At 48.0% G+C, this 24,486-nt stretch overlaps 1 protein-coding gene across 7 annotated transcripts in view; it reads left to right on the plus strand.

The window, feature by feature from the left end:
• The window catches only part of ppfia3 (PTPRF interacting protein alpha 3), a 105,248-nt gene that overhangs the window by 44,410 nt on the left and 36,352 nt on the right, over positions 1 to 24,486 (plus strand). For 4 of the 7 annotated variants that reach the window (XM_068019709.1, XM_068019711.1, XM_068019710.1 and 1 more), the window contains exons 3-12: positions 8,411 to 8,512; positions 10,438 to 10,602; positions 11,406 to 11,480; positions 12,916 to 13,128; positions 15,279 to 15,425; positions 17,748 to 17,954; positions 18,532 to 18,615; positions 19,648 to 19,779; positions 21,057 to 21,119; positions 24,303 to 24,388. In XM_068019709.1, coding sequence (XP_067875810.1) covers positions 8,411 to 8,512; positions 10,438 to 10,602; positions 11,406 to 11,480; positions 12,916 to 13,128; positions 15,279 to 15,425; positions 17,748 to 17,954; positions 18,532 to 18,615; positions 19,648 to 19,779; positions 21,057 to 21,119; positions 24,303 to 24,388 — 1,274 coding nt within the window. The remainder of the gene's footprint in view (positions 1 to 8,410; positions 8,513 to 10,437; positions 10,603 to 11,405; positions 11,481 to 12,915; positions 13,129 to 15,278; positions 15,426 to 17,747; positions 17,955 to 18,531; positions 18,616 to 19,647; positions 19,780 to 21,056; positions 21,120 to 24,302; positions 24,389 to 24,486) is intronic. The other 3 variants (XM_068019712.1, XM_068019714.1, XM_068019715.1) reach the window with 2 other exon arrangements.

A 24,486-nucleotide genomic window follows, 5' to 3' on the forward strand; every position in this document is an offset into this window, starting at 1 on the left:
GGCACTATCCACAACTCCACCGACCTTCGTGTCATCCGTAAATTTACTAACCCACCCTTCTACACCCTCTTCCAGGTCATTTATAAAAATGACAAACAGCAGTGGCCCCAAAACAGATCCTTGTGGTACACCACTAGTAACTAAACTCCAGGATGAACATTTGCCATCAACCACCACCCTCTGTCTTCTTTCAGCTAGCCAATTTCTGATCCAAAGCTCTAAATCACCTTCAACCCCATACTTCCGTATTTTCTGCAATATCCTACCGTGGGGAACCTTATCAAACGCCTTACTGAAATCCATATACACCACATCCACTGCTTTACCCTCATCCACCTGTTTGGCCACCTTATCGAAAAACTCAATAATGTTTGTGAGGCACGACCTACCCTTCACAAAACCGTGCTGACTATCGCTAATGAACTTATTCTTTTCAAGATGATTATAAATCCTGTCTCTTATAACCTTTTCCAACATTTTACCCACAACCGAAGTAAGGCTCACAGGTCTACAATTACCAGGGCTGTCTCTACTCCCCTTCTTGAACAAGGGGTCAACATTTGCTATCCTCCAGTCTTCCGGCACTATTCCTGTCGACAATGACGACATAAAGATCAAGGACAAAGGCTCTGCAATCTCCTCCCTGGCTTCCCAGAGAATCCTAGGATAAATCCCATCTGGCCAAGGGGACTTCTCTATTTTCACACTTTCCAAAATTGCTAACACCTCCTCCTTGTGAACCTCAATCCCATCTAGCCTAGTAGTCTGAATCTCAGTATTCTCCTCGACAACATTTTCTTTCTCTACTGTAAATACTGACGAAAAATATTCATTTAACGCTTCCCCTATCTCCTCTGATTCCACACACAACTTCCCACTACTATCCTTGATTGGCCCTAATCTAACTCTAGTCATTCTTTTATTCCTGATATACCTATAGAAAGCCTTAGGGTTTTCCTTGATCCTATCCGCCAATGACTTCTCGTGTCCTCTCCTTGCTCTTCTTAGCTCTCCCTTTAGATCCTTCCTGGCTAGCTTGTAACTCTCAAGCGCCCTAACTGAGCCTTCACGTCTCATCCTAACATAAGCCGCCTTCTTCCTCTTGACAAGCGCTTCAACTTCTTTAGTAAACCACGGCTCCCTCGCTTGACAACTTCCTCCCTGCCTGACAGGTACATACTTATCAAGGACGCGCAGTAGCTGCTCCTTGAATAAGCTCCACATTTCGATTGTTCCCATCCCCTGCAGTTTCCTTCCCCATCCTACGCATCCTAAATCTTGCCTAATCGCATCATAATTTCCTTTCCCCCAGCTATAATTCTTGCCCTGCGGTATATACCTGTCCCTGCCCATCGCTAAGGTAAACCTAACCGAATTGTGATCACTATCACCAAAGTGCTCACCTACATCTAAATCTAACACCTGGCCGGGTTCATTACCCAGTACCAAATCCAATGTGGCATCGCCCCTGGTTGGCCTGTCTACATACTGTGTCAGAAAACCCTCCTGCACACACTGGACAAAAACTGACCCATCTAAAGTACTCGAACTATAGTATTTCCAGTCAATATTTGGAAAGTTAAAGTCCCCCATAACAACTACCCTGTTACTCTCGCTCCTGTCGAGAATCATCTTCGCTATCCTTTCCTCTACATCTCTGGAACTATTCGGAGGTCCAGCGAAGACTCCCAACAGGGTGACCTCTCCTCTCCTGTTTCTAACCTCGGCTCATACTACCTCAGTAGACGAGTCCTCAAACGTCCTTTCTGCCGCTGTAATACTTTCCTTGATTAACAATGCCAAACCCCCCCCTCTTTTACCCTCTTCTCTGTTCTTACTGAAACATCTCAATCCCGGAACCTGCAACATCCATTCCTGCCCCTGCTCTACCCATGTCTCTGAAATGGCCACAACATCAGGATCCCAGGTACCAACCCATGCTGCAAGCTCACCCACCTTATTCCGGATGCTCCTGGCGTTGAAGTAGACACACTTTAAACCAAGTTCTTGCTTGCCAGTGCCCTCTTGCGTCCCTGTAACCTTATCCCCTACCTCCCTACTCTCAACAGCCTGTACACTGGAACTACAATTTAGGTTCCCATTCCCCTGCTGATTTAGTTTAAACCCCCCCGAAGAGCACTAGCAAATCTCCCCCCCAGGATATTGGTACCCCTCTGGTTCAGGTGAAGACCATCCTGTTTGTAGAGGTCCCACCTACCCCAGAAAGAGCCCCAATTATCCAGGAAACCAAAACCCTCCCTCCTACACCATCCCTGCAGCCACGTGTTCAACTCCTCTCTCTCCCTATTCCTTGCTTCGCTAGCACGTGGCACGAGCAACAACCCAGAGATAACAACTCTGTTTGTTCTCGCTCTCAGCTTCCACCCTAGCTCCCTGAATTTCTGCCTTAAATCCCCATCTCTCTTCCTACCTATGTCGTTGGTGCCTATGTGGACCACGACTTGGGGCTGCTCCCCCTCCCCCCTAAGGATCCCAAAAAACACGATCCGAGACATCACGAACCCTGGCACCTGGGAGGCAACACACCAACCGAGAGTCTCTCTCGTTCCCACAGAACCTCCTATCTGTTCCCCTAACTATGGAGTCCCCAATGACTAATGCTCTGCTCCTCTTCCCCCTTCCCTTCTGAGCAACAGGGACAGACTCTGTGCCAGATACCTGTACCCCATTGCTTACCCCTGGTAAGTCGTTCCCCGCAACAGTATCCAAAACGGTATACCTGTTGTTGAGGGAAACGGCCACAGGGGATCCCTGCACTGCCTGCTGGTTCCCTCTCCTTCCCCTGACGGTAACCCATCTACCTACTTCTTTTACCTGAGGTGTGACTACCTCCCCATAACTCCCCTCAATAACCCCCTCTGCCTCCCGAATGATCCGAAGTTCATCCAGCTCCAGCTCCAGTTCCCTAACGCGGTTCTCGAGGAGCTGGAGTTGGATGCACTTCCCGCAGATGCAGTCAGCAGGGACACTCTTGGCGACCCTTACCTCCCACATTCTGCAGGAGGAACATACAACTGCCTTAACCTCCATTCCCACTATTCTAAATTCCCAACAAATCTACTGAAAAACCAAAAAAAAAAAGTCAAAACTTGTTAGCTTAGCAATCCGACGGACAGAACTTTTTAAATAAAAAGCTTACCTTATCAACACACCAGAGTCCTTTTTTTTGGTTAGAGGAGGAGGGTGGGTGGGAGACACTACATGTGTAGTGTCTCGGGTACAGCCACCGCCCAAATATATAGTTTTTACTTACCCAGCAGTCCCCTGGTCCTCCGAAAACAAAAGGGAATTAACTTTAACTTACACTGAAACTGACCTCCCAGCTGCAAGTTCGCTCCGCACCTCCGCTTCTGTCAAAGCTGCTGCAACCAAAAGGAAGGTGATTGAAGGAAGGTCATTGATGAAGCAGCTGAAGATGGTTGGGCCTAGGACACTACCCTGAGGAACTCCTGCAGTGATGTCCTGGAGCTCAGATGATTGACCTCCAACAACCACAGCCATCTTCCTTTGCGCTAGGTATGACTTCAGCCAGCAGAGAGTTTTCCCCCTGATTCCCATTGACTCCAATTTTGCTAGGGCTCCTTGATGCCATACTCGGTCAAATGCTGCCTTGATGTCAAGGGCAGTCACTCTCACCTCACCTCATCTCTTCAGTTCAGCTCTTTTGTCCATGTTTGAACCAAGGCTGTAATGAAGTCAGGAGCTGAGTGGCCCTGGTGGAACCCAAACTGAGTGTTACTGAGCAGGTTATTGCTAAGTAAGTGCCGCTTGATGGCGCTATTGATGACACCTTCCATCACTTTACTGATGATTGAGGGTAGACTGATGGGGCGATAATTGGCTGGGTTGAACTTGTCCTGTTTTTTGTGTACAGGACATACCTGGACAATTTTCCACATTGCCGGGTAGATGCCAGTGTTGTAGCTGTACTGGAACAGCTTGTCTAGGAGTGCTGCAAGTTCTGGAGCACAGGTCTTCGGTGCTATTGCCAGAATATTGTCAGGACCCATAGCTTTTGCAATATCCATTGCCTTCAGTCATTTCTTGATATCACGCAGAGTGAATCGAATTGGCTGAAGTCTGGCATCTGTAATGCTGGGGACTTCAGGAGGAGGCCGAGATGGATCATCAACTTGGCACTTCTGGCTGAATATTGTTGCAAATGCTTCTGCCTTATCTTTCGCACTGATGTGCTTTTAAATGGTGGGAAACAATTCAATGTTGGTATTCAGAGGGATTTGGGTGTCCTTGTATGTGAAGCGCTGAAAGTTAACATGCAATTAGTAAGGTAAGTAATATGTTGGTCTTTATTGCAAGGAGGTTCAATTGGAAGAGTGAGGAAGTCTTGCTGCAGTTGTTTAGGGCTTTGGTGAGGTCACACCTGGAGTACCGGGTATGGTTTTGGTTAAGGAAGGATTTACTTAGCTTTGGAGGGGTTGCAAAGAAGGTTCACTGGGTTGATTCCTGGGATTGTCTATGTGAGGTTGAGTAGAATGGGTTTATAATATATGGAGTTTAGAAGTGATAGAGGTGATCTTCTTGAAACATATTAAGATTTTGAGAGGGCTTGACAGGGTAGGTGCTGAGACACTGTTTCCTGGCTAGAAATCTGGAACTATGGTTGGCTGTTTAGGACTGAGATGAGAAATTTCTTCACTCGGAGGGTTGTGAATCTTTGGAATTCTCTACCCCGGAGAACTATGGATGCTCCGCCATTGAGTATATTCAAGGCTGAGATCGACTGTAGAGGCATCAAGGGATGTGAGGGATCAGGTGAGGGAAAGTGGAGTTGAGATGGAAGATCAGTCGTGATCTTATTAAATGGCGGAGCAGGCGCAAGGGGATGAATGGCCTCCTTCTGCTCATGTTTCTTGTGTGCATGGGTGTATGTGTGGCCATATGTATGGGTAATTGGCTTGCGTGTTCACTGCCTGAGCTGGTGACTGAGGTCCCTTGTGGACATTTTGTTTGCAGTGGCTGACTGGATACGAACCATTTTCCACGGTCTGAGACTGGGAGCAGAGTGATGGCCCCATGAGTGCCCAACTAAATATTTCTGCTGCCTGAGAAACCGTATAGGACCCAGGACTATAAAAGATTTTGGTCTCTGCTCAGAATTGGAATTTGTATGAAAACGGAGCACATTTGTTGATTTCACCTTCGCCAACTTTAAAAAAAGAAACTCTTATTCACCCCACTGTAGTCCCCTATATGCCCCGTCAACAACAGACCTGGAGCACTGACTTCCTCAAACATTCTCTGGAATCTTACTCTGGATCGCCTTGTCTTTAACACTTGGTCTCTCAGTGTCTCCTATTTGCTCATTACCTACTGCCAAGGTCATCCCGTTAGGTGACACTTTCCCTTTTTAAATAAAAATAAATGTTTATTTGTTCATTCTTTCTGGTCCATCATTATCAAATATGTTATTCTAACATTCAATTTTCACGGTGGCAGAACATTGAGAATTAGGCCTCAACTGGAATATTGTGGCTCCGCACTTTCAGAAGGATGGCTTGGCCTTGGAGTGAATGCAGAGGAGATTTACCAGGATGGGGGGTTTAGTTACTCGGACAGGCTGTGGAAACTGGAGTTGTTCTTAGAGCAGAGAAAGTTAAGGGGAGATTTCATAGAGGTGTTCAACATTAGAAGGGGTTTTGATCGAGTAAATAAGGAGAGACTGTTTCCAGTAGCAGAAGTATTGCTAACCAGAGGACACAGATTTAAGGTAATTGGCAAACGAACCAGAGGGGAGATGAGAATTATTTTTGTACGCAGTAAGTAGTGATCTGGAATGCGCTTCCTGTAAGGGCAGTGGGTTTTCATTCAATAGTAACTCTCAAAAGAGAATTGGTTAAATACTTGAAGGGGAAATATTTGCAGGGCTATGGGGAAAAAACGAAGGAGTGGAACTAACTGGTTAGCTCTATCAAGGAATGGTACAGGTATGATGGACCAAATATCCTCCAGTGCTGTCTCATTCTGTGCTCCCTAACTCGCAAGTTCTCTCCAGCTCTCACTCTCCCCCCTTCACTGTTTCTCTCCCCCCTTCACTGTTTCTCTCTCCCCCTTCACTGTTTCTCTCTCCCCCTTCACTGTTTCTCTCTCCCCCTTCACTGTTTCTCTCTCCCCCTTCACTGTTTCTCTCCCCCCCCTTCTCTGTCTCTCCCCCCCCTTCTCTGTCTCTCCCCCCCCTTCTCTGTCTCTCCCCCCCCTTCTCTGTCTCTCCCCCCCTTCTCTGTCTCTCCCCCCCCCTTCTCTGTCTCTCCCCCCCCTTCTCTGTCTCTCCCCCCCCTTCTCTGTCTCTCCCCCCCCTTCTCTGTCTCTCCCCCCCCTTCTCTGTCTCTCCCCCCCTTCTCTGTCTCTCCCCCCCCTTCTCTGTCTCTCCCCCCCCTTCTCTGTCTCTCCCCCCCCTTCTCTGTCTCTCCCCCCCCTTCTCTGTCTCTCCCCCCCCTTCTCTGTCTCTCCCCCCCCTTCTCTGTCTCTCCCCCCCCTTCTCTGTCTCTCCCCCCCCCTTCTCTGTCTCTCCCCCCCCTTCTCTGTCTCTCCCCCCCCTTCTCTGTCTCTCCCCCCCCTTCTCTGTCTCTCCCCCCCCTTCTCTGTCTCTCCCCCCCCCCTTCTCTGTCTCTCCCCCCCCTTCTCTGTCTCTCCCCCCCCTTCTCTGTCTCTCCCCCCCCTTCTCTGTCTCTCTCCCCCCCTTCTCTGTCTCTCCCCCCCCCCTTCTCTGTCTCTCCCCCCCCCTTCTCTGTCTCTCCCCCCCCCTTCTCTGTCTCTCCCCCCCCTTCTCTGTCTCTCCCCCCCCTTCTCTGTCTCTCCCCCCCCTTCTCTGTCTCTCCCCCCCTTCTCTGTCTCTCCCCCCCTTCTCTGTCTCTCCCCCCCCTTCTCTGTCTCTCCCCCCCCTTCTCTGTCTCTCCCCCCCCTTCTCTGTTTCTCTCTCCCCCTTCACTGTTTCTCTCTCCCCCTTCACTGTTTCTCTCTCCCCCTTCACTGTTTCTCTCCCCCCCTTCTCTGTCTCTCCCCCCCCTTCTCTGTCTCTCCCCCCCCTTCTCTGTCTCTCCCCCCCCTTCTCTGTCTCTCCCCCCCCTTCTCTGTCTCTCCCCCCCCTTCTCTGTCTCTCCCCCCCCTTCTCTGTCTCTCCCCCCCCTTCTCTGTCTCTCCCCCCCCTTCTCTGTCTCTCCCCCCCCTTCTCTGTCTCTCCCCCCCCTTCTCTGTCTCTCCCCCCCCTTCTCTGTCTCTCCCCCCCCTTCTCTGTCTCTCCCCCCCCTTCTCTGTCTCTCCCCCCCCTTCTCTGTCTTACCCCCCCCTTCTCTGTCTCTCCCCCCCCTTCTCTGTCTCTCCCCCCCCTTCTCTGTCTCTCCCCCCCCTTCTCTGTCTCTCCCCCCCCTTCTCTGTCTCTCCCCCCCCTTCTCTGTCTCTCCCCCCCCTTCTCTGTCTCTCCCCCCCCTTCTCTGTCTCTCCCCCCCCTTCTCTGTCTCTCCCCCCCCTTCTCTGTCTCTCCCCCCCCCTTCTCTGTCTCTCCCCCCCCTTCTCTGTCTCTCCCCCCCCTTCTCTGTCTCTCCCCCCCCTTCTCTGTCTCTCCTCCCCTTCACTATCCCCCCCCTTCTCTCTTTCTTTCCCCCCTTCTCTCTTTCTTTCCCCCCTTCTCTCTTTCTTTCCCCCCTTCTCTCTTTCTTTCCCCCCTTCTCTCTTTCTCTCCCCCCTTCTCTCTTTCTCTCCCCCCTTCTCTCTTTCTCTCCCCCCTTCTCTCTTTCTCTCCCCCTTCTCTCTTTCTCTCCCCCCTTCTCTCTTTCTCTCCCCCCTTCTCTCTTTCTCTCCCCCTTCTCTCTTTCTCTCCCCCTTCTCTCTTTCTCTCCCCCCTTCTCTCTTTCTCTCCCCCCTTCTCTCTTTCTCTCCCCCCTTCTCTCTTTCTCTCCCCCCTTCTCTCTTTCTCTCCCCCCTTCTCTCTTTCTCTCCCCCCTTCTCTCTTTCTCTCCCCCCTTCTCTCTTTCTCTCCCCCCTTCTCTCTTTCTCTCCCCCCTTCTCTCTTTCTCTCTCCCCCCTTCTCTCTTTCTCTCTCCCCCCTTCTCTCTTTCTCTCTCCCCCCTTCTCTCTTTCTCTCTCCCCCCTTCTCTCTTTCTCTCTCCCCCCTTCTCTCTTTCTCTCTCCCCCCTTCTCTCTTTCTCTCTCCCCCCTTCTCTCTTTCTCTCTCCCCCCTTCTCTCTTTCTCTCTCCCCCCTTCTCTCTTTCTCTCTCCCCCCTTCTCTGTTTCAACCATATCTCAAGCTCGCACAATAGTGGTGGCACTTGTTTTCTCCAACTTTCTGTCTTGCTATTGCCGGCCAAGAATTGTCATCCTTTACCTCTCTGTATTGCACATTATTTTAAAACATGTCTTCTTATTCCTGTGCAGGAATTTGCAGTACTGACGAAGGAGCTGAATATGTGCCGGGAACAACTGTTGGAGAGGGAGGAGGAGATTGCAGAGCTGAAGGCAGAGAGGAACAATACGCGGGTCAGTACAACCAGCAATGAGGCTGCAATGGGCTGATATCAGAAGGTTCTGAAGCTGCAGTGTCCTCTTTACGTTCCCCTTGTCCCTGCCCATCCTGCCTGCAGGAATCCTCGTGCTAGCCCTCCTTCCTTCCCCTGCCATGCTGGCTCCAGATAGCGGTGAGAGAACAAAAACTGGAATTGTTTGCAAAAAGAAATTGCGGTGAGCTTCAGTAGTCTTGAGTATTTGTCTGGTTTGCTGGTTGCTTCCAACCTCATATTCGTGCCGTTGCTAAGACCGTCCATATCTGCCTCCATAACATCGCCCGACTTCACCCCATCTCGACTTATCTGTTGCTGAAACCCTCATTCATGCCCTCGTTCCCTCTAGACGTAACTATTCCAACGCACTCCTGGCTGGTCTCCCACATTCATTCTGCCCTCCGCAAGCTTGAGGTCATCCAGAACTCTACTGCCCCTGTCTTAACTCGCACCAGTTCCCATTCGCCTATCACCCCTGTGCTACTTTGGCTTTCGGTCAAGCAGCGTTTTGATTTTAAAATTGTCATCCTTGTTTTCAAATCCCTCCATGGCCTCGCCCCTCCCTATCTCTGTAATCTCCTCCAGCCCCACAACCCTCCGAGATATCTGCACTCCTCTAATTCTGGCCTCTTGAGCATCCCTGATTTTAATTGCTGCACCATTGGTGGCCACGCCTTCAGTTACCTAGGCCTCAAGCTCCGGAATACCCTTCCTAAAGCTCCCTGCCTCTCTACCTCACTTTCCTCCTTTTAAGACACTCCTTAAAACCTACCTCTTTGACCAAGCTTTTGGTCATCTGACCTAATATCTCCTTATATGGTTCAGTGTCATACTAATTTTTTTTAACAATGCTGCTATGAAGTGCCTTGATCTGTTAAAGGCGCTATATAAATGCATGTAGTTGTTTGTAGAGGGGGTATGTGAACCATGTGCATTTTTATAGTTCTCTAGGAGCAGAACCCGAATGAAAACCAAGTTTCCATCCTGTCTTCCAATTGAAAAAAAACCTCCAGTCCCTCTCCTCTGGTTAAAGTCAGATTCTAAAGGTGAAAGGTTAGGGTTTCTGAATACTACACCGTCCAACACACCCCTCCCCATTCAGTGAGAAAACAAGTGACCGTTCCGTTTTTTTTCTGATTTTAATTTGCTTGTCATCCCTGTGCCATCGGTCTGGCAGCACCATGATTTTCAAATTCTCAACCTTGTTTTCAAATCGCCTTTCTCCCTATCATTGTAATCTCCTCCAGCCCTACAACCTTCCAAGATCTCTGCCCTCCTCCAATTTCAGCCTCCTGCACATCCCTGCTTTTCATCGTTGCACTATTGGCAGCCGTGCCTTCAGCTGCCGAGGCTCTAAACTCCGAAATTCCCTGCCTAAATCTCGCTGCTACTCCTACCTGTTTATCCAAGATTTTAGTCACGTCCTAATGTGTCTCGGTGAGAAACCTTTGTTCGCTATTGCTCCTGCGAAGTGCTTTGGGATGTTTTACTATGTTAGAGGCACTTTATAAATGCAATAAGAACGCAGAAGGTCTGACAGCATCAGTGGAGAGAGAAACAGTCAACATTTCAGGTCGCTGACCTTTCATCAGAACTGAAGGATGTTAGAGATGTAACAGTTTTTAACCAAGTACAGGGAAAGGGTGGAGGAGGGAAGAACAAAAGGGAAGGCAGGAGAGATTAATGGACGAAAGGGATGATGGTGCAAGGAAAAACAGAGATGGTAATGGGACTAGTGAAGCAAGAATAGATTGGTCCAGAGTGGTCGTCAGTGGCAATAGCAGAATCATTACCATCAGCCGCTACCTAAGAAAATGGCAGCAGTGGTTGTGATCTAAAGCTGTACTCAATGCTAAGGCTGGCCGTGCCGATATAAATGCAAGTTGTTGCTGTTGTTCTCTGCAGCTGCTGTTGGAACACTTGGAGTGTTTGGTGTCGCGTCACGAGCGTTCCCTGAGGATGACGGTGGTGAAACGTCAAGCGCAATCTCCCGCTGGTGTCTCCAGCGAGGTGGAAGTGCTCAAAGCCTTGAAGTCACTCTTCGAACACCATAAAGCTTTGGATGAAAAGGTGTCAGCTCCGCGGTTCCAGTCTTTTGTTTCTGGCCCTGGCGGTGTAATAAATGGTGGGCTGTCTTTGTGAACACACTGAGGGGCGGGTGTCATAGAACGATACAGAAGGAGGCCATTCAGCCCATCATGCCTGTGCTGGCTCTTTTGAAGAGCTTATTCCAATTAATCCCATTCCCCCTCACTTTCTCCATGACCCTGCAAATTTTTCTTTTTCAAGTATTGATCCCTTTTAAAAGTTACCACTGCAGTTGCTTCCACCCACTTTCATGTATTGCATTTCAGATCATCATTACTGGCTGCTTAAAATAAATTCTCCTTATCTCCCTTCTGTTTTGCCAATTATCTTAAATCTGTGTCCTTTAGTTACTGACCCTCCTGCCAATGGAAAGAGTTTGTCTCTGTCTACTCTATAAAAACCTTTCATAATTTTGAACAGCTTTATTAAGTCTCTCCTTAGCCTTCTCTGCCTTAACGAGAACAATCCCCAATTCTCTTGTTCCTCTCGTAGCTGAAGGCCCTCATCGCTGGTATCATTCTGGTAAATCTCCTCTGCACCTTCTCCAAGCTCTTGACATCCTTCCTAAAGTGCACTGCTTGGAGTTAGACACAATTACTCCAACTGAGGCCTCATCAGTGGTTTATAAAGGTTTAGAATAACTTCCTTGCTTTTATTTACTCTTGTTCTTCTATTTGTAAAACCACATTGTCTGAATTATTCGACCAGGTCTCTCTGCACTTTTGCGCTCTCGCTCGTTGGGTTAATGAAGGCACCAAGTTCATTCTTTTCTATTTGTGTGGCAGGTACGGGAGAGGCTGCGGGTGGCACTGGAAAGAGTCTCGATTCTGGAAGAAGAGCTGGAAACAACAGCCCAGGACGTAAGTGGTCCATCCTTCAAAAGCAGAGCGCTGTGCGGGAAGAAATTCTATCCCATCCATCCGGATCTGAGCTAAAATGCACACTTGAAATTATCCCCGCCCTCATAGTGGGAGTCCAGATCACCAGTTCTGGCGAGGCTTGAATGGGTACTCTCCATACTGCGGGTTTTCACGGCAAAAGACAGGACAAGAAGGCAGAATGGCAAACCCTTCCCTCAAAATTCCCATAAAAGTCATGGAAAAATATTCCACTTGTTAAAATCTGAATTTGACTCCGTCGCCATAAGCCAGCGATCCAAATTATAAATTGGCTGAATGACAGAAAGCAGTTGTGAAGCTGAGGGATTAATTGTCCTGATTTTCTCACCTATCAGTTTAAATGGATGATGAATCAGTGGCTGCAGTTTCCTGACCAATGCTGTCTGCCAGCCAGCCTTCTCATCCAGAGCAGGTAACCAGTCACATATGCAGTAAGACCTGGACAACATTCAGGCTTGGGTTGATAAGTGGCAAGTAACATTCGTGCCACATAAGTGCCAGGCAATGACCATCTCCAATAAGAGAGAATCTGACCACCTCCCCTTGACATTCAATGGCATTACCATCGCTGAATCCCCCGCTGTCAACATCCTGGGGGTTACCATTGACCAGAAACTAAACAGCCGCATAAATTCTGTGGCCACAAACACAAGTCAGTGGCTGGGAATTCTGTGGCGAGTAACTCCCCTCCTGACTCCCCCAAGCCTGTCCACCATCTGCAAGGCACAAGTCAGGAGTGTGATGGAATACTCTCCACTTGCCTGGATAGGTGCAGCTCCAACAACACTCAAGAAGCTCAACACCATCAGGGACAAAGCAGCCCTCTTGATTGGCACCCCATCGACAAACATTCACTCCCTCCACCACCGATGCACAGTGGCAGCAGTGTGTACCATCTACAAGATGCACTGCAGCAAGCACCAAGACTCATTCGATAGCACCTTCCAAACCCAGAAGGACAAGGGCAGCGAATACATGGGAACACCACCACCTGCAAGTTCCCCTCCAAGCCACACACCATCCTGACTTGGAACTATATCGCCGTTCCTTCACTGTCGTTGGGTCAAAATCCTGGAACTCCCTTCCTAACAGCACTGTGGGTGTACCTACCCCACATGGACTGCAGCGGTTGAAGAAGGCAGCTCACCACCACCTTCTCAAGGGCAATTAGGGATGGGCAATAAATGCTGGCCTGACCAGTGACGCCCACATCCCATGAATGAATAAAATAAAATAATGGTGAACATTGGCTTTGATTTAGAATGTCAAGCCAGCAATGACTATCTGACGCATGCACCTGTGTAAAGGCTGTGCTGAGTTTTCATGGGGGTGTGATGTGGGGATAGGTGTAAATGGACAGTTAATAGAGTCCCCTTTGTCCTTCCCTTGATCGCAGAGACTGATGAATGGAACAGCGCTAACTGGAGACGGTGATTCCGAGTGTCACGACCTGATTGAGAGGCAGAGCACAGAGCTACTACAGATGAAGGAGCGCCTGGCCACACTTTGCCGGAAGGTGGCCGAGGTCGAGGAAGAGCTGAGCACGGCGCGGAAAGATCTGATCAAGTCGGAGGAGGTGAACGCCAAGCTCCAGCGGGATTTGAAAGAGGTGAGACTGGGCAGAACCTGAAATCTGGTGAAATTTTTTTTTTTTAGTTTTTAGAGATACAGCACTGAAACAGGCCCTTCGGCCCACCTAGTCTGTGCTGACCAACAACTACCACATCCCCACCATTCTCCTACCACCTACCTATACTAGGGGCAATTTACAATGGCCAATTTACCTATCAACCTGCAAGTCTTTGGCTGTGGGAGGAAACCGGAGCACCCGGTGGAAACCCACGCAGTCACAGGGAGGACTTGCAAACTCTGCACAGGCAGTACCCAGAACTGAATGTAACTAGCCATGGGAATATTGCACGTTCCTGTGCTTAATGACGAATTGTGCTCCGAATATTAATGGTCCAGTGAGAGGTGGCCACTTTTTGAGGCTGAATGTTGGCGTCCTAACACATTGGTTAAATAAATGGCTGCCCTTTTGTGTGTTGGTCATTTTGACACATCAGTTAGCAAGAGACCATAGTTGAGGTAATAGCCTAGAAAGGAGTGTTAATGATAATGGCTTCATATGGCAGTTCCTTTGTTTGCTATTTTAATGGAAACAGCATATTTTAACGGCTCCCTCAAAACGTTGTGTAAAGGAATGTCATATGAACTCATTATGCATTGGCCTGCCAACATCAGCAGTAGTTTGTAGGCTATTGATTTTACTATGGTTTCCCTGCTAATGCAGTGGCAACTCTGTTTACCCATTTGAGTGCGGACAGAACTGGAGAGAAACGTGTTTTGATTTTTGGAGGTGGATGAAAAATAATGGATTGACGTTCCTGTTCGTCCGCTCCATGTTTGACTCATGACCGCTCCCTGCTGGAATTTCTCTGAGGCAGGAGAATAGGAAAATCAGTTGTTACTTGTGCTTTGAAGATGGTGGTCTTTCCTTGGTTGGGGGGAACGAGGCTGTTGGCTGCTCAGGCCCTCACTGGTTCTGCTCCCTCTTGGATGAGCACGGTTCTTTCACTCGAAGCTCCACTTTGTAAATTTGCATTTCTGCTCCACCTCCGGATGTTTCAAAGTGCTTTGCAGCCAATGAAGTACTTTTTGAAGTGTGATCGCTGTTGTGTTATAGGAAATGTGGCAACCAATTAGCGCACAGCAAGATTCCACAAGCAGCAGTGAGATAATGAACAGATAATCCTGTTTTAGTGATGTTAGTTGAGGAGACGTCCGCCGGTCTTCTACGAAATAGTGGCCGTGGGATCTTTGATGCCTACCTGAGAGGACAGACGGGGCCCTGGTTTAACCTTTCATCCGACAGTGCAGCACTCCCTCGGAGTATCGGCCTAGATTATGTGTTCAAGTCGCTAGAGTGGGACTTGAACCCATAGACTTCTGACTCCGAGGCAAGAGTGCTACCCACTGAGCCAAAGCTTACACTGTAAAGTTGGGGACTTTTGTGTGCCCTTGCTAAAACTTCTGTCCGGTAACTTCTCATCCTTATTTTCAAGCCTCTCATTGGCCTGGGCCCCTCCCTATCTCTGTAACCTCCACCAACCCTACAATCCTGCAAGATCTCTGCACTCCTCCAATTCTGGCTTTTTTATTTGTTCCTGGGATATCGGTGTCGCTGGGAAGGCCAGCATTTTTTTTGCCCATCTCCTAATTTCCTTCGAAGGTGGTGGTGAGCCGACTTCTTGACCCTCTGCAGTCTGTGGTGTAGTTACACCCACTGTGCTGTTCGGTGGAGCGTTCCAGGATTTTGACCCAGTGACTGTGAAAGAACAGTGCTATATTTCCGAGTCAGTGACTTGGAGGAGAACCTGCAGGTAGTGGTGTTCCCATGCCCTGCATTGTGCATTCCCGATCTCCACCCCACCCCTGGTGGCATGCCTTCAGCTGACTGGGCCCTAAACTCTGGAATTCCCTCCCTAAACTGCTCCTTTAAAAACACTGCTTAAAATCTACCTCTTTGACCAAAGCCTTCGGTCACCAGTCCTAACTATCTCCTTATGTGGCTCAGTGTCAATTTTTTAAATAATAATGCTCCTGTGAAGCACAGGGATATTTTTACTACCTTTTAAAGGCACTATATAAGTGCAGTTTGTTGTTGTTGCTGTTTAAGATGTTGTACCCATGTATATTGGAGATGGGGACCATTCCACACCTCTTTATGTACGGTCATTCATCATTTTCCCTATATAGGCCTTAGCACAAAGAGAAGATATGGAAGAGAGAATAACGACACTGGAGAAACGCTACCTCAGTGCACAGCGTGAAGCTACGTCACTTCACGATGCTAATGATAAACTGGAGAACGAGTTGGCCAGCAAAGAATCCCTCCTCAAGCAGGTAAGTGTTCTTGTTTTCTCTTAACATCAAGGTGGGGGGGGGTGGAATTTTATGCTCTTCCCCCAAGGTGGGTTTGGAGGTGGGGAGAGCATATAATTGGGTGGGATGGTGGCCGAGGGCGGGGGTGGGATCCCTGCTACTTTCCCTCCTCCGCCAAAATTAAGTCCTGGGCGGGAAGCCCCGTGGACGACCTTCCCGACCCGCCGCCAATGGAGACCCGAAATTGGGCAATTAATGCCCAATTAAGTTTAGTTTTAGTTTAGAGATACAGCACTGAAACAGGCCCTTCGGCCCACCGAGTCTGTGCCGACCATCAACCACCCATTTATATTAAGGGCCTCAACCCGCCACCACAGTGAGTCAAGCAGCGGGCGGTCCCATTGCCGCAGGTAAAACCGTGCGGGTTGCTTTATTACCTCAATAATATAAAAGCAAAATACTGCAGATGCTGGAAATCCTGCAATAAAAACAAGAAATGCTGGAAAAGCTCGGCAGGTCCGGCAGCATCTGTGGAGAGAGAAGCAGAGTTAACGTTTCAGGTCAGTGACCCTTCATCAGAACACTTACTGCCTCGGTGGCAGGGATGGGGAGGTGTAGAGGGGCCTCGTTAAGAGGCACTTAGTGCCTGAACACGTGACCCGGCATTGGGAAGGGGGGGTGGGGGGGTGCCTGCTGAGAGCCTCCCCCACCCCCTCTATCAGTTCCTCCATGGCCTCTCCAGCGGTGGTGATATCCTGGTACTTGGCTCATTAGCATACTAAGATCTTAAAGGGACATCACTCTTAAAGGCAATCATACAACACTGCCACCTTGAAAAGTGAACTTGACGGTAACATATTTGATGCCGATGGACCAGAAATAATGGGGGGGGAGAAAAAACGTATTTTTATTTAAAAAGAGATGATGTCACCTAACAGGACGATCTTGGCAGTAGCTGATGAGCAAACAGGAGACACCGAGAGTTAGGACAAAGCGATCCTGAGTAAGATTCCACATCGTGTGCGAGGGAGTCAGTGCTGCGGGCCTGCTGTCCATGGGGCATTTAGGGGACTACAGTGGGGTGCATCCCTGTTTTTTTTTAAGTGGTGAAGGTCAAATCAGAACTCGCTACGTTAAAAAAAAAAAATCGTCCTCTCCCCTCTGGTTCCATCACCAGTTATCTTAAATCTGTGTCCTCTGGTTACCGATCCTCTTGCCAGTGGAAACAGTTTCTCCTTATTTACTCGATTAAAACCCCTCATCCTTTTGAACACCTCTATAAACCTTCCCCTAAACTTTCTGTGCTCTAAGGAGGAGAACCCCATCATCTCTAGTCAGTCCATGTAACTGAAATCCTACATTCTCTGGTACCCATTCTGGTAAATCTCTGCACCCTCTCCAAGGCCTTGATGTTAAACCACGTGGCCAGATTCTAGCATTCAGTCATTTTGGTCTTTTAGTTTAGCTTCTGTGTGGTGACTCCCCAACTATTAGTTAATGGAGTTACTGGCCGTGTTCCATATTGGTTATCAGTAAATTACCCAGCTGTTGGATCCATTCCCAAAAGGTAATGGGCTTAGAGCAATTAAAATGGTCAGTAGATAAGTAGAATATGTAATGAACTTGTAGTTTCTTGATCTGCTGCCGAATGGTAAGATCAGAAAGTTCATGGTACCAGTTTGGACAGAAAACAAGTGGCCGACTGCGTGTGGTGTTACGTGTGACCTGTGCGCGGTCCTGTTGAGTTATTCAGAGCGTGAAGCAGCCAGTGCATGTGTAGGTTTAGGTTACGGATCATCTAGAGTTCAGCCGGGAAATCAGATCGCAGCAGAAAGCAAACGTTGATCTGCTTCTCGCTCTGTGGGCGAGGCAGTCTTTTTCATGTTGAAGGCTTGTGCCCCTCGCGAGCTTGTAGCATCGTACAGCACAGAAGGAGGCCATTTGACCCATCATGCCTGTGCCGGCTCCTTGAAAGACCTATCCAATTAGTCGCACTCATGTTGCTCTTTTTCCCACAGCCTTGCAGATTTCTCCCCTTCAAGAGTTTATCCAACTCCATTTTGAAATTTACTATTGAATCTGCTTCCACCGCCCTTTCAGGCAGCGCGTTCCAGATCACAACAACTCACTGTGTTTGAAAAAGAAATTGGCCACAATACTCCAGCTGAGGCCCAACCAGTATTTATAAATGTTTAGCACAACTTCCTTGCTCTTGTACTCTATGTATAAAGCCCAGGATCCCACCTGTATGAAAGAGAGCAGCAGTGCTCTCAGGCTGCCGCGGTAAGAGTGAGCCTCGCCGTGCAATGCCGCCGAGTCACCGGAAATGTGTTGCCCTTTCAGAGCGAGGAGAAGAACCGGCAGCTCCAGGAATGGTTGGATTCCTCCAAACAGAAGCTGCAACAGACGATGAGGAAGGCAGAGACTCTCCCGGAGGTGGAGGCCGAGCTGGCCCAGCGAGTGGCTGCTCTGAACAAGGTAGTGTGCGTGCGCTGGGGGCCGAAAGGTTTGGCTCCTTCTTGGGTCACTGCAAGCTCTACGCTCGGTGCAGTAAGTCTTTCATTTCTATCGTGCCTTTCACCACCTTAGGATGTCCCAAAGCGCTTTCCGGCCGTTGAAGTACTTTTGAAGTGTGGTCACTGTTGTAGTATAGGAAATGTGGTAGCCAATCTGTGCACCGCAAAATCTCACAAATAGCAATGAGAAAGTGATCAGTTTTATTGATATTGGTTGAGGACCAAATATTGGTCCAGTACACCGGAGCGATTTCTCCTGTTCTTTGAACTAGTGCCGCAGGATCTTTTACATCCACCCGAGCCGTCAGGCAGGATTAATATCTCGCCTGCATGACGGTTCCTCTGACAGCACAGCACTCCCTCAGTGCTGCACTGGGAGTGTCAGCTTGGATTATGTGCTCAGGTCTCTGACGTGGGACTCAAACTCGCGACGTTCCAACTCGGAGGCGAGAGTGCTACTCGCTGAGCCGCAACCGAGGGTGGGGTGGGGTGCGCCAGTTGCTTGCACTGGGGGGGGGTGGGCAGTGCTGGTAACCGAGCCTGTGCCCTCTGTGCCTCGACCTGACTGTGTGTGATTGGACCAGACTAACCCAGAACCCCCTCCATCACAGGCTGAGGAAAGGCACGGGAACATCGAAGAAAGGCTGTGCCAGCTGGAAACCGAGCTGGAGGAGAAGAATCAGGAGCTGCAGCGGGTAAAGTATCCGAATATCCCAAATGGGAATCCTTTACCCCTGATAAACTGAGATGTCACGCGAGAGAGTAAAAGAAACTCAAACACTTGTGAATATCGTGGACTCACTAACACCTCGGTTAAAACAAATACAAGTTCTAAACTGCAGATTCTAAGCGTTTGGGATCACGTTGAAGAGTACTTTTTGCTTTTTGTTTTAGATTAAATTGATGATTTAATTCTGCCCGCACTTAAATTTCCAAATAAAATTCCTTTAAATATAAGTAGAAGTACACATGGCTGAATTTTACTCCTCTTATAATCAGAGATGGTAACTCTGTACGACCACTGGAGTTTGACATTTGCTAGAAATCCACTCTCACTGAGAGATATATTCTGGTGTTAAAATCATAGTTTTTTTCCCTTTTTATTTAAAAAAAAAATCTGTCAAAAATTTACTTACAGGCTCAAATATTCCTTCTCAAAAAATTGCAAATTATATACACTGTTTTAATATAATTGCAGGCAAGAACCTCTGCTATACGCAGTCTGTACATCTGGTTATTATGAGTTCTGTGGGGGGATTGATTCATGGTGAGTTTCTGTTGCGAACTCGCACTTGCTGCTAGTGATGCTCCACAGGAGGTTTGCGATCTTCGAATATCACCGCCCCCCCAAACGTCCCCTCCCATTCCCCCAAGGGGTGAACCTAAACCCTAAACATTGTGACCGGGACAATCCAATCTCCCAACAGTCGCCCATTGGTGTTAAATGGGCCTGAGGAATGAAATGTCTAGGCCCGAGCAGCAACAAGCTGCGGGGAGCATAAAAGAATGGGGACATCACAAGGGGGGTCTAATCCTGCCGTCTTCCGACACATGTACACATTCGGACGTTCCAGACGGAACCCTGGCGGATTTTATTCTCCACTGGCCTGGAGATGCTGATAGTGATTCGTTGCGCTCCGTCCCCCTCCCCCATACATTGAAGTCTGCCACAGTGCTTCAGGACCCGTCTAGCCTTTCAGTTTCAAAAGTGTCTTTATTGCACCCAGGCTCGGCAGAGGGAGAAGATGAATGACGAACATAACAAACGTCTGTCAGAAACTGTCGACAAACTCCTTTCCGAATCCAATGAGCGGCTACAGCTCCACCTTAAGGAGAGGATGGCTGCACTGGAAGAGAAGGTGAGGATCATGCTCGCTGGAAACCTGCCAGTGTGGCTGGGGTTGCGGGGGGAGTGTGGGTAGAGAGCGAGTGGGGTCTGGTACCTCTCGCTGCTTTATTACATTTGAGGTCTCTGTGTTGTACGTCACTACACAACATTTCCGATTGTTCCTTTCACTCTGCCATGCTGCAGTCTCATTGCCAAGGTATAGAGCACTCTGCTGTGCTACATGTCTGCTTAGCACAGAGTTGCAATTTGTACATTAATTCCTACCCCACACTTCCAGGATGTGCACAAGAGCAAAACTCATTGAACAGGAATATTGCTGATTGTTCCAGTTGTGTGTTCAGGATCGTTTATGTAACTCCAACAATGCAACACAAATCCAAGCAAGTAGTCTGGTCAAATGCATTCCTGAGTAAAACAAAGATTGCATTTATATAGCGCCCTTCACGACCTCCGCATATCCCAAACTGGTTCACAGCCAATGAAATACTCTTTTAGAAGTTGACTCACTATTGTAATGCAGGAAACGCAGCAGCCAATTTGTGCACAGCAAGCTCCCACAAACAGCAATGTGATAAATGACCAGATAATCTGTTTCAGTGATGTTGGTTTTGGGATAAGTATTTGCCCAGGACACCAGGGAGAACTCCCCTGCTCCTCTTCAAAATAGTGCCATGGGATCTTTTACATCCACCTGAGAGGGCAAACGGGCTTGTTTTAATATCTCATCTGAAAGATGGCACCTCTGACAGTGGCGTGCTCTCTCAGGACTGGATTTTGTGCTCAGGTCTCTGGAGTGGAACTTGAACCCACAACCTTCTGACCTTGAGGTGAGAGTGTGACCCACTGAGTTACAGCTGGTTGGGAAATACGATTAACAGAAAATCTTACTGCACAGAAGGAGGCCATTTGGCCCATCGCACTTGTCCCGGCTCTTTGACGGAGCTGTCCAAGTTAGTCCCACATTGAGCTTTTTTCCATTTTAATCCTGCAAATTAGTCGTAACTTTTTAAAAGTTTCTGATTTGGGACATGTGCTAAGGACGCTCTGTGAGTACACTTGCTGGGAAGTATCTAATACAATGAAGCTAGAATGGTTGGGAACTCGCATCCGTGTACGTCTTTTTATACACACACTGAAAGAGCAACAGCAAGCAGTTTCTGCAATGTTTTTGTCTGCTATGCACTTATGAATCTCTCTGCTCCATTGTCTGACTGCTAAGGAAATCTAATGTCTGTCTTTCTCTTTCTGTCTCTTTCCTCCCCCTTTTTTTAACTCCTTGCCTCGTAGAATACACTAAGTCAGGAGCTCTCTAACATCAAAAAAGTCCAGGAGGAAGTGCTGCTCAACAAGGTATTTCCTTCTCCATTTGGGCCACGTACGACCAGCAGTAACACAAAGTCTTTCTGTGGTGGGCCACGAGCCTCGGAATCCAATAAGAGTCCAATGAAAGTCTGTTGGTTGCATGGGGAATTGTTGGGCAATTGAGCGGCAGGACTGACTTCGCGATTTACCATTGCTGTGATGGGATTGAATGTCACATTAACGAACTGCGGTTATGATTATCCTGTTACCCATTGGGATTGACCAATCCCGTCATTAGGCTCGCCAATTCTGGACGCATACCTGGATGTTTCATCAATGACCACCTGCTTCCTAACTGCCCTACCCCCTGCACTCCCGCCATTGGTCGCTCAACATGTCGTCCACCTTCCCACGGCCAATCGGAAAGCAAATAGATCTGACTGACGGTGAAGAATCATCCAATCAAATAGCATTTTTTTCTTCCCCAATATTCAATATCTTTGTAACTAGTAAACAATGGTGCTCAAAGAAAATAAATTTCAATTATTGCTGTGAAATTTGCCTGTAATGACTGGAAACTCCAGCCCTACCCGTCACTAAGGGACTCAATTACCCACAGGAGGAGGCCATTCAGCCCCTTGAGCCTGTTCTGCCATTCAATGAGATCATGGCTGATCGACCAAACTCCAGATACCTGCCACTGCCCCACATCCCTTAACAGCTGTGGTTGACCAAAATCTATCAATCTCAGAATTAAAATTTACAACTGAGCCAGCTTCAATTGCCGTTTATGAAGGAGAGTTCCAAACTCCGAATTTCACTCCTGAAAGGTTTGGCTCTAATCTTTAGATTATGCTCCCTAGTCCTAGACTCCCCAACCAGCAGGAATAATTTCTGTCTATCTGTCCTATCTCTTCCCCTTAACATCTTGTCTATTTTGGGACTGATTGACGTTGGGCTCAGCCTATGAGGAATGTTATGTACCTCATGCCACTGGTGTGCAAAGGATCGTGTGAAGATTCTTATGAGTGAGTTTCTGTGCAATGACCTGGATTATTATTGAAGGGAAACCATTTGTCCCGTTTTTACTGAATGAGACACAGAGGCAGGTGCAGTTCCTCTCCTCCTCACAGTGAAAGTAATCGTAAGGAGAATCCAGAAGGTGAAAACCATTGTCCGCAGTGGGATCTGCATCTCTTGCAACGCTGCTTGCTCTTTTTCCATGGGTAAATGCAGCCCTGCTGCATTTAAAAAAAAAATTCTTTCATGGGATGTGGGTGTCACTGGCAAAGCCAGCATTTGTTGCCCATCCCTAATTGCCCTTGACAACTGAGTGGCTTGCTAGGCCATTTCAGAGGGCAGTTAAGAGTCAACCACATTGCTGTGGGTCTGGAGTCACATGTAGGCCAGACCGGGTAAGGACGGCAGATTTCCTTCCCTAAAGGACATCGTGCCCAGATGGGTTTTTAGAACAATTGATGATGGTGCCGTGAAACTATTACTGAGACTCGCTTTCAATTCCAGATTTATTTTTTTTTTTATTCATTGATTGAATTTTTTATTAATTAACTGAATTTAAATTTCACCAGCTGTTGTGGTGGGATTTGAACCCATGTCCTCGAGTCGTTAGTCTAGGCCTCTGGATGACTGGTTGTGACATGACCACTGCTTCACCATCTTTCACATTAGCATTTCAAATGTTTAGAGGATCTGATAGGATAGATGTGGAGAAACGATATCCCCTGGTGGGGAAGCCACAATTGTGCAAAGATTCTTAATTTTATTAACGTTAGCATTTTATACTGGCCGTCCTGTCGAGTGGGCAAAGCACATGTGCACAGAAATGCCTTTTATAAACTATTTCTGCTCGCTGGGGACTAGGGGGAAGAGTCACAAAATTTAAGCCAGACCTTTCAGGCGTGAAATTAGGAAACACTACTTCACGCAGAAGCTTGGAGCTCTTTTGATGCTGGATCAGTTGTTAATTTTAAATCTGGAATGTATTGATAGATTTTTGTTAATCAAAGGAATTAAGGGATATGGGACAAAGGCAGGTTAAATGGAGTTAGGTCATGGATCAGTCATGACCTCGCTGAATGGCGGAACAGGGTCGAGGGGCTGAATGGCCTCCTGTTCCTGTGATCCAATAAACGGTGACACAGTGAAGAAAGCAACAAGCTGTTTGTTCCAGTTTTAGGGCTTTTCTGAACATTTCACTCATTCCCACCTCCATTATGTGTGAGCCTTTTGTGTAGAAACTATTCCCTCCGGTCGGACAATCAAGAAAGAGGGGACATGGTCAATAAAATTAGAGCTGGGCTGTTCAGAAGCAAAATCAGGAAGTGCCTTTTTCTGCACAAAGGGTAGTGGAAATCTGGAACTCTTCCCACCCCCAGAAGCCTGTAGATTCTGGGGGTCAATTGGAGCTTTCAGAGCTGAGATGGGTCTTTGTCAGGTAAGAGTATTAAGAGATATGGAGCAGAGGCAGGTAGATAGAGCTGAGGTGCAGATCAGCCATAATCTAATTGAATGGCGGACCATGCTCGAAGGGCTGAATGGCCTGCTCCTATTGCTGGCTGTAACTTGCTGCTCTACAAGATGATTGGACTGAATTTCACTGAAATGCTTGGAGTGCACACTGAGCTCCAATGTGTGTTTGGTGCCTTTTGACGTATTTTATTCAACTGACTAAATATTTGCACATATGTTTACAAAGCTACACTTGCTTTTTCATGTGTGGAATATTATACGGACCGGCCCATCGTAGGCACAAAAGGGAGTGCAGTTTGCACTGTACAACTTAGATAAATAACCAGTTAATCCGTTTGGCTACTGTTACTGTTCGAGGCATGAACAGTGGCTCAGATGCATGGAGGATCCCTTAACCCACCCACAGTTCTTCAGTTATCTTTTACAGCCATCTGAACCTTCATTTATGACCAACTATGGCACCTTTGACAGTGCAGCCCTCTCTCAGTACTGCACTGCTGAGATTGCGTGCTATTGGAACGGGACCTGATCACTCAACCTTCTGACTCAAGCCAGAACACTAATCACTGAGCCACAGCTGACACGTAGCACTTTCCTGCATGTTTGCTTGCCGATTCTCTGTGGGTTTTGCTGGGAGGTTCTATCGATGTTGACAGCCGTGTCTTCGGAGCCACTTGGTTTGACAGGTTTTATGTTCTCGGGTATTTCGACGTGCAGTGATTAATCACTTTCTCCTCACAGGAGCAGCTGATGGCGGAGGTGGAGAGGATGCAGACTGAGCTCGAGCAGCTGAGAGCAAAGACTGGGATTCGTGACGCTTATTCGAGGTGAATAGAATAGACTGCGATCGAGCTGAAACCAGATTTATTTGACATTGGAGGTTAGAGATGTGCAAGTGTTAGCCCTTTCCCATTAACAACGAGTC

Source organism: Heterodontus francisci, chromosome 41 (assembly GCF_036365525.1).
Source record: "Heterodontus francisci isolate sHetFra1 chromosome 41, sHetFra1.hap1, whole genome shotgun sequence".
In the NCBI taxonomy this organism is placed as follows: Eukaryota; Metazoa; Chordata; class Chondrichthyes; order Heterodontiformes; family Heterodontidae; genus Heterodontus; species Heterodontus francisci.